At 39.3% G+C, this 15,711-nt stretch overlaps 1 protein-coding gene across 1 annotated transcript; it reads left to right on the forward strand.

Annotated features, from left to right (window-relative positions):
* The first annotated feature begins 2,297 nt into the window (after window positions 1-2,297).
* Window positions 2,298-10,819, forward strand: LOC107808853 (photosynthetic NDH subunit of lumenal location 4, chloroplastic-like). The gene is made up of 6 exons (XM_016633419.2): window positions 2,298-2,708; window positions 3,005-3,097; window positions 4,422-4,482; window positions 4,581-4,649; window positions 5,405-5,532; window positions 10,545-10,819. The coding sequence occupies exons 1-5, from the start codon at window positions 2,379-2,381 to the stop codon at window positions 5,482-5,484; spliced, it is 633 nt and encodes a 210-aa protein (XP_016488905.1). The 5' UTR covers window positions 2,298-2,378; the 3' UTR covers window positions 5,485-5,532; window positions 10,545-10,819.
* The last annotated feature ends 4,892 nt before the right edge of the window (window positions 10,820-15,711 follow it).

Below are 15,711 nucleotides of genomic sequence, written 5' to 3' on the forward strand. Positions count from 1 at the left end.
ACTCTTGTCCCAATATGATGTCAAAGATATCCATAACGGTTACGGTAAAGTTTGTCATACCTTTCCAAGTTCCCAATTTGACACCAACTCCATTAGCTACCCCACGAGCATTTTGTACCTCGACATTCACGGTCTTGACGCGGGAGTTGGTTGGAGCAAGCTTCAATTCTAGTCTTTTTGCGGCAGCCTCAATCACGAAATTATGAGTTGCTCCAGTATCCACCATTGCACGAGCAGGCTTGTTGTTGATGGTGAGATCCACGTACTGGTTTCCATTCTCGGTAGGTTGGATAGATTGCTTTGTGACAGTACCGCATAATTCGATCATACCTAACTGTGCGGTTCCCGAACTCTCTCCTTGCGGCTGCTCATTCCGTTCACGGACCATGGCGCTAAGGCTCTTTAGGTCGGGACAATTCTTGAAGCTGTGAGGCCCTCCGCATATGTAACATCCCTTCTTCTCGGCCTGAGCTTTCTTCTCGGCGTACCCCTGACGGCCACTCAGCTTTTTGGAATCTTGAGTCTTGTAGTATTGTTGTTGTATCTCCTTGACTTTGCCACGGTCTCCCCCACCTTTGACATTGTTAAACTTTGATTCTTTGACTTTCCCTTTGTCGTGTTTGTCATGCCTGAAATCCATCAATGATTCGGCCTCCACTATGGCTTGGTCTATATTTGTGACTTGCCGGCGTTGTAACTCCTGCTTAGCCCAATTTTGCAACCCGTCCATGAAGTGGAACAACAAGTCATCATTGGTCAGGTTGGGGATTTGAAGCATAAGGGTAGTGAATTCCTTGACATAGACACGTATGCTCCCTGTTTGCTTCAACTCCCTAAGTTTGCGCCTTGCCTTGTACAAGACATTGTTTGGAAAGAATTGTCGCTTGAACACGGCTTTGAACTGATCCCACGTGCTAATAGTACATATACTTTTATCCACGTCGGCCATCTTCCTTCTCCACCATAGCATGGCAGTCTCTGAGAGGTACAACACCGCAGTGTTGATCATGGCCTCGTCGTCCTTCACTTTGCCGTGCTTGAAGTAGTTCTCCAAGTGCCAAAGGAAGTTTTCCACTTCTTGCGCATCACGAACACCTTTGAACACCGGGGGTTTGGGAGCCTCGATCTTGGCCTCCCTCGTCACCACAACATTGCTAGCTGCCTCGGTCACGCCAGCACTAACATGCTCCTCGAGTGACTCTATCTTTGCCTTCATAGCATCGATAGTACTCAAAGCCTCCATGAGTCTGCACTCTAAGGCAGTGATAGTTTGCCTTAGTTCCATCTCGGTCTGTGTACGTCCCTCCAAGTCATTTCGGATGCTCTCAATCTCTTCAAGAGTGTGCCCCTCAAGAACACTAAGGGTGCCTTCCACCTTCCCCAAGCGTTGGCCAAAGATCTCCACGGCGTCCATCCCCGCGTTCATCTTCATCACCCACTCTTTACCGAGCGAGACGTCCTCAGGCAGGACCTCCACTTCATCCTCGCTCGCCTCAGTGGCAGATGGTTCTTGGGATGTAAGCCCTTCGTTTGACGCAACCTCAGGTGGCACCTCCTGGCCCTTGTTGGTGGCATTTCTCTTTTTGTTACGGCCGCTCTTGCCAGCAGCATCCTGGATGACGTTGGCTTGAGTGTTGGCAGCGTTAATTTCTCCGTCGTTCGCCATTCCCTTAGTCGCAACCTTTGCTCTGATACCACGTTGTCACGTCCTTAGTAATTAACTAAGTACACGTGCGGCACTTGACAATTTGCTCACGTTCTTGTTATGCCAAGTTAGCCTTACTACACTCAAGATCGCTAAGAGAATGGTAGAAAGAACACAAGAGAATTGTTAATGGAAGCTTTATATTAGAGAGAACTTGAATTGTTTGCTTGATGAATTACAAATGAATGGCCTCCTTTATATACTAGTCTCCTAGGAGCTAGTGTGCAAATATTAATTGTTACACAAGTCCTTATTATTTACAAGATAAGGGCTTTCTCTAGAATTCTCTACAAGCCTAGAAGATTCCAAGGACTTTCCTAGCAAATCCATAAACATCTAGGATCTTCCAAAGGAAATGTCCATACTTTTCTAGAATCTTCTCACAAATGCAAGCATTCCTCCTATGTAAGCTTCCACATGGCATTAATATATGCCAAATGGCACTTATGTGGCATGATGACATGGCGAGTCATCACACTAGGGTCACAAAGGGGAATCAAAGCGGAGGGGAATAAAAAAAAAAGGAAAACCAATTGGCCCGCACGTGCGCCAAAAATGGCCCCCAAAAATGTATGATCACCTTCACCTCTTGTCAAAACAACCAATGCCCCATATATCTAAATACAGCCCACAAGCTACAGATTAATGAGATAGAAATCACAAAGACATAAAAATGGCAGTCTCTTCATTAGCCTTTTCATCACTAAAGCTTCAAGCCTTCACTCCAAAGCCCACAGCTACAGCAGCCATTTTCAAGGCTTCTTCTAGTTCAAACCAATCCAGTCCTAGTATCAACAAGAAGCAAATTTTGCAAGTGGGTGTTGGAATATTGGCTGCTTCAGTAATGGCTTTGACACCCTTAATTGCTGATGCTACCAGAATTGAATACTATGCTACTACTGCTGAGCCCACTTGTGACTTCAATTTTGCCCGCTCTGGACTTGGTTATTGTGACATTGCTGTTGGCTCTGGTCAAGAGGCTCCTTATAATCAGCTCATTAATGTAAGTCCAAAGTAAAAACGGGCAAAGAAAAAAGGAAAAGGAGTTGATTTTTTATCTTCTATTGTTCATACAACAGAGGAGAATAATGAGAAAGATAAATTGAAGTTACTAAAAGATTCATCTTCAGTATTTTCTGCTAAAAAAAGAGGCATTGTTTGCTGCTGTATCTTTTTTTTTCCCCCATGAGGACATACCACTTCCTCTATTAGTCACATGGGAATGTTTGAATATCTAGTTATCTATCTCTAATCTTTCTTGAACTTGAGAATGTTTTTTTAAGTATATTATTATTGCAGATTCATTATACTGCAAGGTTTGGGGATGGGATAGTTTTCGACAGCAGCTATAAACGTGGTCGACCCCTGACCATGCGCCTCGGCATGGGCAAGGTATGTTTTTCCAGTTCGGAGTCAAATGTAAGTTATTGCAACTGATGGTATTAAAGTGTGACTCCTAATTAGCTTCTGCTTTGTATATCTGTCCCAGATTATAAAATTAGGACTGGTTATCTATCAGATACACAGTTGAAAAGGTGTTTGTATATATTTATTTATTATAGTTCTATTATCTATACACTATATGCATCAAAAGATAAGATCATAAAAAGTATATCAAGCTGGAAACATATCTATGTACTGACAAAAGAAAATATATGAGCAGTTTGTAAAGATAGATTAAGAGAAGAATGTAAACGACTCTGAATTAAGCAACTGTTAGGGCATTATCATCCATGTTTTAGTGTATCATCATTTTTCATTTCCGCTGTTTTCTTGACTTTTATAAATGCTGGAAATTGAAGATAGTTATAATTTTGATACAGCCTCTTACTTTAAAAAAGTAAGTGTATGTTACCATCGTCCAAATTTACTAGACGTCTAGGCTTTATTAAGGTAGTCTTACCGTCTGGATTTGTATTAACATCTTTCCTATTCCCCTGTGCCCCCGTCCGCTGTTTTTGCTACCAAAATATTTTATTATAAAAAAAAAAAAACTTTTATCCATACAAGAAAGAAGGAAAAGGAATGAAATATAAAAGAAGCTTGCAGAAATGAGACAACCATGTTTTGGGATATCAAATGGAGTAGAACAAGATAAGATTACTTCCATTTGTTAATTCGCACATTGGTTGAGGGAATGAGTTGTGGTATCCTTATATGGTCTTGGGCAATCCTCCACTCTTGAGCTAGCTTTTAGAGTTGAGTTAGGCCCAAGCTCCATTCTTTCACATGGTATCAGAGGCAAACCCATTGATCCTTGTTGTTGTGTTTCTCAGTGTTGGACCCTTGTGTTATGTTACGCTCTGTTTGGGAAGTCGGGGGAGGGGACGGGGTGTTAAGTCCCACATATTGTGATCTCCTTAAATGAGCAATCCTCGCCTCATGTGCTAGCTTATGGGATTGAGTGAGGCCCAAGGTCACACCATGTAACATCAACAACCTCATTTGATTATTGATCAAAGGAAGACAGCAATAATGTGCTGCTAAGTGATAACCAATTCTTCTCAGTAAGCCATAACTTTCTATTATACTGGAATCTCTTGCTATATATGTACACCTCAAATTGTAATTGCGACGAGATCCAAGAGCTTTATCTAAGGTTCATATTGAAGGAGTACATGAATAAGAAACATAAACGAGACAGTAAATGAAGAGTATAGTTCAATTTTTGCAATACCTCATCTACAATTCGTGAACTGAGGCATGCTGTTGACAGGTTATCAAGGGACTAGATCAAGGAATCTTGGGAGGTGAAGGGGTACCGCCAATGCATATTGGTAAGATTTTACAGCTAATAACAGCCTCCTGTGGAGGTTCTTCTTGTTCTCTTTCCAATATTCCCACCATAGTTCACTTTAGATGTTTTGGTACACAGGTGGAAAACGTAAGCTTCAGATTCCTCCACATTTGGCATATGGACCAGAACCAGCAGGCTGCTTTTCAGGTGTGTTTATGGTACATACAAACAACAACAACAACAACAACCCAGTATAATCCCACTAGTGGGGTCTGGGGAGGGTAGTGTGTACGCAGACCTTACCCCTACCCTGGGGTAGAGAGGCCGTTTCCGATAGACCCTCGGCTCCCTCCCTCCAAAAACTCCCCACCTTGCTCTTGGGGTGACTCGAACTCACAACCTCTTGGTTGGAAGTGGAGGGTGCTTACCACTAGAGCAACCCACTGTTGTCAGTTTATGGTACATATTAAATGCATTATATTCTTGGGTTCCTTAAGACATATATCAGCTCGCGACATTAGATGATAAGGCCTATTCTTTATCTTCATCAAGCTAGCCAAAATGAATCTTTTAATTTTTTTTCCTTTGTTTTACTGGTGAGAAAAAAACTTGCATTATTATTGAAAGAAACACGTAATTGCAAGTAGCATCTTCAACAGAGACTCTGTTTACTATGTTCTGAAAGGGTGGATGTCAATTAGCATGCAATGTATCTTAGTGATCTTAATCAATGTATATTCCTCAATTACACGATCTACCTACCATTGGCCTTGGGAGGCTGAGGGGACTCATCTGCCCGTTCTCATCGTGTTACTCATCTAACTTTTTCATCTCTGCAATAACAAGAAGATATTCAGTTTGTTGTGATTTCAGTTGTTTACACAGTAAAACTTTCTTTTTTCTATTCTTTAATAAAAAGGTGTTTACACAGTAATAATGATGTATGTTCGTTATTTGTGTAGGGGACTGCAATATTCCTGGAAATGCAACACTTGTATATGACATCAAGTTCGTTGAAATCTACTCGGGAAACCGGAAATGAAGGAAGCCAACATGATATGATGAGAAATCTGAAGCTCAAGCACAACTAGTGAGTTCCTACGCCACCTTGTAATTAAGTGTTCTAACTTGCTTTGTTATATCATGGTGTCACACTTACTTTTGTACTCTCTTCCTCCCTCAGTTCCAATCTGGATGACCCTATTATGTGTTACCATATGAGACTTACCTAGAGGAGATTCAGGACAATATTTAAATGTATATAAGGTGGAGTAGAGTGTCAAAGATGTATCACATCTAGTGAAAATTTGTAAAAAATCTGAGCATGTGGTTATTTTATTGGTATCTACATAACTAACAAAAATAAAAGATAGTGTTAGTTTAAATTTATGCATGAACTGCGCCTAATTCTCAAACTAGTTGGGATCGACTGTATGACTCCTCGAATTAGTTTGACTATTTTCATGCTAACCATCACCCCTTCGTACATCTCCTTTATCCCGGATTGTGCCCATACTTTGCACAGAGGCGGGATTTGTTAGTTTAAATTTAGTAGAATTATCATATTAGGGATTTTCATCCAAAAAGAAGGTCAAGTAGATTGGGAATAAGGGAAAGGGAAAAGTAGCTCAAGTAACTGGGACAGAGAAAGTAGCACTCCATTTTTTTTTTGGGGGTAACTTCATGAGACGTATAAATTTGCTTGCATCGACCAACATGTCACTTTTTAAGCTTAGAACATATTGTTAAATGATTCCTATACATGATTTGTCCAGTGGTATATCATACTATATTTATAATCAATAAATTAAGCAAAGGTTAATAGCACATAAGGAAAAGAGAACATCAATAGAAGAGTGAGTTATCTTGGTGATTTCTAGCAGACTGGTAGCTCTCTTATTTACTGTTCCTAGAGAGAATTTCCAGAAAAAAGCCAGATATTTCAACATATTTATTCACATGAGAGTAATGCTCGCAACTTTTGGGATAGAGATCCTACATCATCATATATAAGAAAAAGTATTTTCATTTTCTAAGCAGGAAATGCCATACAACTAGAGATCAGGAAAGTTAAAGAAAGACTGATGAGTGATCCTGTGGAATATTCTGCGTCTACACTATGTTCTTATCATGTAAACATAATGGCTTTCCCGTAAAGTTTGCAGTTGCCCTTCCTATCTCAACTCCCCAAAACAAAAAAGAAAGAAAATAACTTTAATTAAAAAGAGAGAAGGTGCATGTACCTTCATGAGTATCGAATGGATAAACAAGGAACAGGTTGCAAAGGTTGTTACCAGAATGAATTGTTGTTCCTTCTATAATCTAACATATACGTCTTCTATCTAATTTAACTGTTCCCAACACCTTACAAACACATCTCCACAAATACTTGTTTATGCAGGTTTTAAGTTCGTAATCACCAGGTTTACCCTATCCCTTGTTTCATTCTAATAACCGATCTGACCATGACTCGAAATAAATATTCTTTCTCCTCAACTCCGGCTGGCTTTGTAACAGTTGGTCCAGAAAGAGAACAACAACAACAACAAAAAACCCAGTATAATCTCACGAGTGGGGTCTAGGAGGGTAGTGTGTACGCAGACCTTACCCCTACTTTGAATCTTTGAGGGTAGAGAGGTTGTTTCTGATAGACCCCGGCTCAAGGAAAGAAAAGAGAGCAGTAATAACCAGCAATACCACCAACAAGATAATAAGAAAACAAGCAGTAACAATAATAAGATAATAAGAGAACAAGCAGTATCAACAACAATATAATAAGAAAACATGTAGTAATCAAGACTGTTAATAACTGAATACAAGGCTAACTACTACTACTACCGGTATGGGGAAGACACACACTCGACTACCTACTAACCGTCTACCATAATTTTCAACCTCCACACCTTCCTATCAGGGGTCATGTCCTCAGTGAGATGAAGCAACGCCAAGTCTTGCGTAATTACCTCTCCCCAGTACTTTTTTGGCCTACCTCTACCCTTTTTCAGACCACCCGAGGCCAACCTCTCACACCTCCTCACTGGAGCATCTGCGCTTCTACTCTTCACATGCCCAAACCACCTAAGCCTCGTTTTCCGCGTCTTGTCTTCCACCGAGGCTAATCCTACCCTGTCCCGAATATCTTTATTTCTAATCTTATCAATCCTGGTATGTCCGCACATCCATCTTAACATCCTCATTTTCGCTACTTTCATCTTCTGGACATGAGAGTTCTTGACTAGCCAACACTCTGCTCCGTACAACATGGTAGGTCTGACAACCACTCGTTTTACTTTTAAGTTTAGGTGGCACATTCTTATCACGTAAAACATCGGATGCGAGTCTCCATTTCATCCACCCCGCTCCAATACGATGAGTAACATCCTCATCAATCTCCTCGTTTCCTTGGATAATAGACCCAAAGTACTTGAAACTAACTCTCTTAGGGATGACTTGTGTATCAAGCCTCACGTCCGCGTCTGTACCATCAGTTTCGTCACTGAACTTGCACTCCAAATACTCAGTCTTGGTCCTACTCAACTTGAAACCTTTAGACTCCAACGTCTGTCTCCAAACCTCCAGTCTCATGTTAACACCGCCTCGCGTCTCGTCAATCAGAACAATATCATCCGCAAATAACATACACCATGGCACCTCCCCTTGAATGTGGCGCGTTAGTGTGTCCAACGCCATGGCAAATAAGAATGGGCTAAGAGCCGACCCCTGGTGCAACCCCATCACAACTGAAAAGTGTCTGAATCCCCCCCCTCCCCCCCGGTCCTCACTCGTATTTTAGCTCCATCATACATGTCCTTAATCACCCTAGTGTAAGCCACCGAAATACCCCTAGCCTCCAAACACCTCTATAGAATCTCCCTCAGAACTTTGCCGTATGCTTTCTCTAGATCAATGAACACCATATGTAAGTCTCTCTTCCTATCCCTATATTGATCCACCAACTTCCTTACAAGGTGAATGGCTTCCGTAGTTGAACATCCCGGCATGAATCCGAACTGGTTTTCGGAAATAGACACGCTCTTCCTCACCCTCGCTTCCACCACTCTCTCCCAGACTTTCATAGTGTGGCTCAACAGCTTGATACCCCTATAGTTACAATTTTGGATATCTCCCTTATTCTTATACACCAGAATCATCGTAATACACCTCCATTCCTCAGGCATTTTGTTCGTCCTAAAGATGGTGTTAAACAACCCAGTGAGCCATTCCAAGCTAGCTCTATCCACGCTCTTCCAAAATTCTACCGGAATTTCATCTGGCTCAGTCGCTCTTCCCCTGCACATCTTATGCATAGCCCCCTCGACCTCCCCCATTTTGATACGCCTACAAAAACCAAAGTCACGACGACTCTCGGAGTGCTCCAAATCATGCAACACAATACCCCTATCCCCCTCTTCATCTAGGAGTTTATAGAAGTATGTCTGCCATCTACGTCTAATATGTGCATCATCCATCAATACTCTGCGATCCTCATCTTTGATGCACCTCACCTGATCCAGGTCACGGTCCTTCCTTTCTCTCACCTTGGCTAGCCTGTACAACTTCTTATCTCTACCCTTGTCACTTAGTTCTTTGTACAAACGTCCAAATGCTGCCGTTTTAGCTGCCGTAACCGCTAATCGCCAGCTGGGTTTCTGACATTTGTTAAAACAATTTTCTGGATAAGTTGTCTGTAATAGGTTCAATGGAAATGTAGAACGATGTGTTATATTTCCTGTTTGCCACTTCTTTTTTATCAGTAAAAGGTAAATTTTATGAATAAACTTAGTGCCAAGCTAGTACCGAGCTAAGTATGAAATATTGCTAGGAAGGAATCCTTCAAAGCTGAAAAGATTCTAAGAAGTCCAGCATTACAGTAGTATCAGTAGTAAAATCAACATTACACCATATTTTTAAACTCTGGATGCATCAAATTTTCAACAGTGAAGAGTTCTCTTCCTTCCCCTTAAAACATCTGCGGTTTCTCTCAAGCCCAATACTCTACATTATGCCAAGCGGAATGGTCTTCCAGGTTTTCTTTGTCGCCGTCCTCATTTTCTGGATTTGCCAATTGCATAGGGCTTGTGTTACATTTGTTGGTATAACCCATTGGACTCCGTTAAGGTTGAGAAACATGCACCAAACTTGGTGCCCAAAGATCACTCCACCATCTATCGTAAAGGTAAAAAGGAGATGTTAGGACATGCAATCTTCCTTGATTCTGTTGCACTTGGGTCTAGCTAGGACCTCTACATGAAATGTTGACCCACAATATCTTATTTTAATAAACAACAGATATGGCTTCAGGATTCACCATTTGTTTAGTTTATTTTGAATTTCTTCCGAGTGTTGGACTCTGCACTGAAACTTTTTGTATGTTGTGGCATCTGTACCGGAAATTATGGTGACTAGTTGACTACAATGACAATAACAATAAAAATGTGGAGTGATTTTTGGTTTCCATTTCTGAAGCTAAGAATTGCCAAAATTCCAGTGGCATTGTGACATCCCAATGACTCCACTTCAGATTCCCGTCTCTAGAGCAGATGAATCCATGCAATGATTAATGCATCAGTTCTGGCAGTGTTTCAAGAATTCTTGATCTAATGTCGTCATTAACTTTAAGAATGAATTCAGATTAGATACTTCCCAAAAATAATACTAATAACAACGAATTCAGGTTAGAATTATAAAGTGTTTGTCAAAAGCTGTTCCAATGTCTTTTGCCCCATTATTCATGTAGGGTTTGTGCTGTGCTGCTGAAAGTTCCCTTTCTGGGTAGAGATCTTTGAGTTCTTAACTTTTTGCGCCATAATTGGTTAGATCAAGTCAACATGTATGAAAAATATACCCTGGTGAAGCAACTATATTCATACTGTACTTACTGATTAAGAAAAAATTTCATTGGAATCATAGCAAGAGTGTTCCCTCTTATGCCATATTGTTTGAGCTACTTGAAATCTGTGGCTTACAGGGTAACCAGTTTCAATGTCCTGAAGTTTGCATAGCTTACACTTGAAGATGTTATGCAGAAAATATTGACTTTCATTACTTCATTGATGTGGGGCTTGTTTAATGTACTGACATATTGTTGATCTCTTGACATAGGCTACACCCAGAATTAGTTTGACTGAAGATATAGAGCAAAAGGTTGCAGATTCTTTCTCTTAAGGGAATAAAAGTAAGTCAAGCATCACATGGCTTTCACCATACAAAATGCAACTTACCTAGCTAATGGTGAGGAGAGCTTGCAGGTGCCAGCTTTCTGAGTTCATTTTTGAGCTGATAATCCAAGTTACTAACATATATAATGTGTATAATTGACCATTCTACTTAAATAAAGTATATGCAAATTTGGTTTTCATGTTCAACATACTTGAAAATCTTGAATAACTATAGTTCACCCTTCACTATGCAACATGAAGTCAAAAATGGTCAGGATCATTCCATTTGGCCTCCTTTTACTTTTATTTATATAATAGTGGTGTCGGGACCAGCTTTTATTGGGTACGCGCTATTTCCACCAGGGCCACCAAAGGTTTAGGCAAATGAGAAGAACCACCTACGTTTCTTATTCTATGGTGAAATTTAAACTTTGGTCTTAGATGATTTTCTCCAATTTCATTGACCCCCATGCCATATAGTTGAGTGCATTCCATTTGACCTCTTTTCCACTGTCACCATCTTCAACAATAAAATTGCAATGCTGAAGGAAGATCCTAGGTTGAAACTAGCTGAAATTATGAGATTCTTTGATGTCATAGCTCAATAATGCATATGCTATAGCAGGAATTTTAGTAAAATATTCTGATTTACGGTCCCACATCCACTATTTTGAAGGGCTATATATGTAGTTGGGATATAGTGTGAGGTACATATACCCGTTACAATACAAATTGAACTGCGACTTGTGTGATGTTTCTGAATCTTGAGGTCGATTTGCTTATGTAATTGTTGTGAATCATCTTCACATGACTTGGTCTATTACTCCAAATACGTTCAACGGCATCAATATATGTATTTGTTTTGATATTTTATATCCTGTTATATCTTTGAAAGGGAAAAATTACTCCCACCCCTGGGTTTAGCAAACTACATTATTTGACTATACTTAGTGATAAAATTGAGATCAAAATGTGAATTATTAATACGGATTAAGTGATAATAATTTATGTAAAGACATTTTGATTATGAAGCTATATATACGCAAGATACAAAGTTACAAACAGAGGACCAAGTCTCTTTTACTTTTCTGACGCTAAAGGTGGATTCTTTTTGCTTTTACCTACTTTAGAAGTAATTACTTCTCTTCTATAAATATTGACACTGCTGCCAAATCCTGCATACGGTGTGGCATTTAAAACCTCTGTATTATGGATCCGCCTCTGTGTTCATTTACCATGGGGTAGAGTAAATACAGCTCTATTGACTTTGCGTAAATTTGAGATTACTAAATGGACATGAAGATAATCTCAAACCTCAAAATAATACTTTTACATTTAATTGCTCCATATACTTGATAAATACTCTTCTCTTGGTTAAAGAAAAAATAAAGCAGACTAGTTATAAAGTTTTTCAATTTCAGGGGTCCAACTTTTATTGTTTTTTTCCCTGGTAAGGGACAACTTTTACTTGTGGCCAACTTTTGTTTCTATATTGGTGCACCAGCATCCATTTTAAATCCAATGTGTGAGACGTCGAAATTGGCTCATTAATTAGGGTAAACGTTTGCCACTAGTATGGGTGTACATGGACCGGATTGGTTCGGTTTTTATCAAAATCAAACCAAACCAACTATATCGGTTTGGATTGGTTCGGTTTTGTCGGGTTTTTCGGTTTTTTTTTTGTTACATGAATATTATTCCAATCTTACTTTGTTAAAGTTATAGATAAAGTTTTGATAAGTGAATATATGTTTAGTAAATATTGAAAAAATTGACAAACATATGATCTATTAAAATATTCTAATGAGAGAATTTTTTTAGTAACACATGATAGTTATTTTCTTAGTCGTCTAACAATAATTTTCGTTAATGTACGCTTTCAAGGTTAACATGTGAGAGGATCCCAAATATTTCGATATTTTTTTAAAGAAGATTCAATATAAAGTCTTAAAAATATATATAAAAATTATATATTTATATGTTGGTTTGGTTCGGATTTTTTTACTCAATACCAAACCAAGTCAAACCAAACCTTGTCGGATTTTTTAATCGGTTTAGTTTGATTTTTCGATTTGGTACGATTTTCCGGTTCGATTTGAATACCCTAGCCACTAGTATGGACCACATTGGCACTATTTGACCTTTTGGCTACGGTTCATATGAAACTAAAAATTTTGACATAGAAATATAGATATCCTATAAAAATCACACAAATATTAAACTCATATTTTAATAATACAATAAGTTAAATATAAAAATTGAACTCATTAACTTTAAATTCTGAATTCAATCGCGTCTAACTATTTCTATCTTGGCGACTAACCGGAGGGATAGTAGAAAATTTATATTCAAACGAGACTCGAAATTTAAGGAAAAAACATCAATCATTTGAAAAATTAGGGAATGAATTATTGAGAGCAAACAGGAAAATTGCAGACCAAACTTGGACACTTGGTAGAAAGGTCACAATCTGATTGTATGTGACAAAAGTAAAGGGTTCTAATTGAGGGACTTTAAAGGGGAAAATTGTGAGTCTTTTCATGTTATGTCTTTAATGAGATGTCCTTTTTATGCGATGACTTTTTTTTCATAAATGGAAATCCGTTAGAGGAAAAAGAATAACAATAACAATAATAGGATCCTACGACACTATTCACTTTGGTACTGTTTAGTTTGATTAAATATTAGTAGTTGATTTGAATATATCCACTAATTACGAGTTTAGTTATTGTTACATAAATATTTATTTTTAGGGCTAATAACAAACTGCTTCTTCAAAACAATTTATAAACACGGTATTTTGATAATAAAAATCAAACAAGTAAGATACGTTTCGTGTTTTTACCTTTTGGATATGCATTTGGTTTAGTACAGAAATCGAACATGATTTATCTTGCCAACGACCATAATTAATATATTTTTTAACTCTTGCTAATTTATTGGATACTATATACGGTTAAAATCGAGTCTACCCAATTTTTCTATCTGACCGGGACCAGGGAGCTGCATCGAAGGTCGGCCCCATAGTGGATCATACCAAGGTACGAGGACAAGGTACCAAGTTCGGGATTCGAGGTATGTGTCAAGATCGAGGACAGCAGCGATCGAGACCGAATGAGATAGGCATCAAGCAAGATCGAAGATAACATAATAATGGAAAGGTGAAATATCCGTGACTAGTCGAAGATCATAGCGGAAATCTCGGAACGGATCAAATTAGGAACAGTTAATTAGCTAATCATGAGATTTCCTTCTGTAATTAGAGTTATATCATAAGTAGAATTCATTTACTATATAAATGGGAGTATTAACCATTTGTAAGATATATTGTTCTCGCATAAAAAAGCTAATATAACGCTCTCTCTTTAGCTTATACTCTCTTGTTCATCAGCTTGCTTTATTTTTAACTGTTTTAGTATCAATCAGTTCGAGGACACCCTAACTCGAGGGTTAAATTCCATTTCAATATTGATTCGCTTTACTTTATAGTTCATTTCTATTATTAATCTTCACATTTATCAATTGGTATTAGGTGAAATCACGTGTCCTTAAAATCACATTATAAGTTTAATTGTTATCCAATTTTAAGGGTAAACAGTTTGGCGCCCACCGTGGGGCTAAGGATAATAGTGATTGCTTAATACTGATTCCGATAACACACATTACTTTACATTTGTTCTTGTAAGAATCTTTGTTTTCAGGATAAATATGTCAAACTCACAAGCAGCGCCTACACATGATGACAACGGCCTCAGATCGAGGTGCCTTTGGCTGACCTCGAGGGAACACCAACTGCAAATCACGTCGATGTCAGTTCACATGTCGTCCTAAATGCAAATTTGGGCGTTGATCCCGAAGGTAGCGTACGCAGGGAATTTCGATCAGGTGGTCGAGGTACGCACGGAGAAGATAGCGGAGTTAGCCTCCAATTGATATTCGAAATGTTACAGGCTCAACAAGCCGTTATAGCACAACTACAAAATTAGCACCGAACACCGAGTAGGATCGAACCAGAAGTCGTTCACAGGACCGAGCCTGTGCCGGAATGGTCGAACGCCAACGAATCGGGGACTAACTCTGCCATTATGAAAATACTCGAGGAGCTCACTAAATAGATTGAATCGGGAGAAACAAAAATCGAGGCAAATAACAAGAAAATAGAGACATACAATTCCCGGGTTGACCAAATACCGGGGGCACCGCCGATTCTAAAGGGTATGGATTCAAAATAACTCGTACAGAAGCCTTTCCCTCCGAGTACGGCACCGAAACCCATTCCGAAGAAATTCCGAATGCCAAAAATTCCTAAGTACAATGGGACCACCGACCCTAACGAGCATGTCACTTCTTATACATGCACAATAAAAGGGAATGACTTGGAAGACGATGAGATCGAATCTGTTCTACTGAAGAAATTTGGAGAAACCTTGTCGAAAGGAGCAATGATATGGTACCACAATTTGCCGCCAAATCCTATCGATTCCTTCGCCATGCTTGCAGATTCCTTCGTAAAGGCACATGCCGGAGCAATAAAGGTTGCGACTAGGAAGTCGGACCTCTTCAAGGTAAAATAAAGAGACAACGAAATCTTGAGGGAATTCGTATCTCGGTTCCAGATGGAACGCTTGGAACTACCACCGGTCACAGATGATTAGGCTATTCAAGTCTTTACTCAAGGTTTGAACGAACGAAGTTCGGTGGCATCACGACAACTAAAGCAAAATTTAATTGAATATCCAGCGGTAACCTGGGCCGATGTACATAATCGGTACCAGTCAAAGATCAGGGTCGAAGATGATCAATTGGGGACCCCTTCCATTTCCATTTATCCAAACAGGCCCGTCAGAAGAACTCAAAGGGATATCGACAGAGAACTCCGATCGAACAGAGATCGGTACCAACCGTACAATGTAGATCGTAGAAACAGCATCCCAGGATGCAATCCCATCCGAAATGATCGAAGGAACGATCGAGGACAGAGCTCTCGAGGGCTTTTGAACAAAAGTGGCATCGATAAACATGCCGATCCCACAGAAGCACCATGATTATCAGAATACAACTTCAGCATCAACGCATCAGGTATTGTGTTAGCCATTGAGAGAATCAAAGAT

The sequence above is a fragment of the Nicotiana tabacum genome, chromosome 13 (genome assembly GCF_000715075.1).
Source record: "Nicotiana tabacum cultivar K326 chromosome 13, ASM71507v2, whole genome shotgun sequence".
Taxonomy (NCBI): Eukaryota; Viridiplantae; Streptophyta; class Magnoliopsida; order Solanales; family Solanaceae; genus Nicotiana; species Nicotiana tabacum.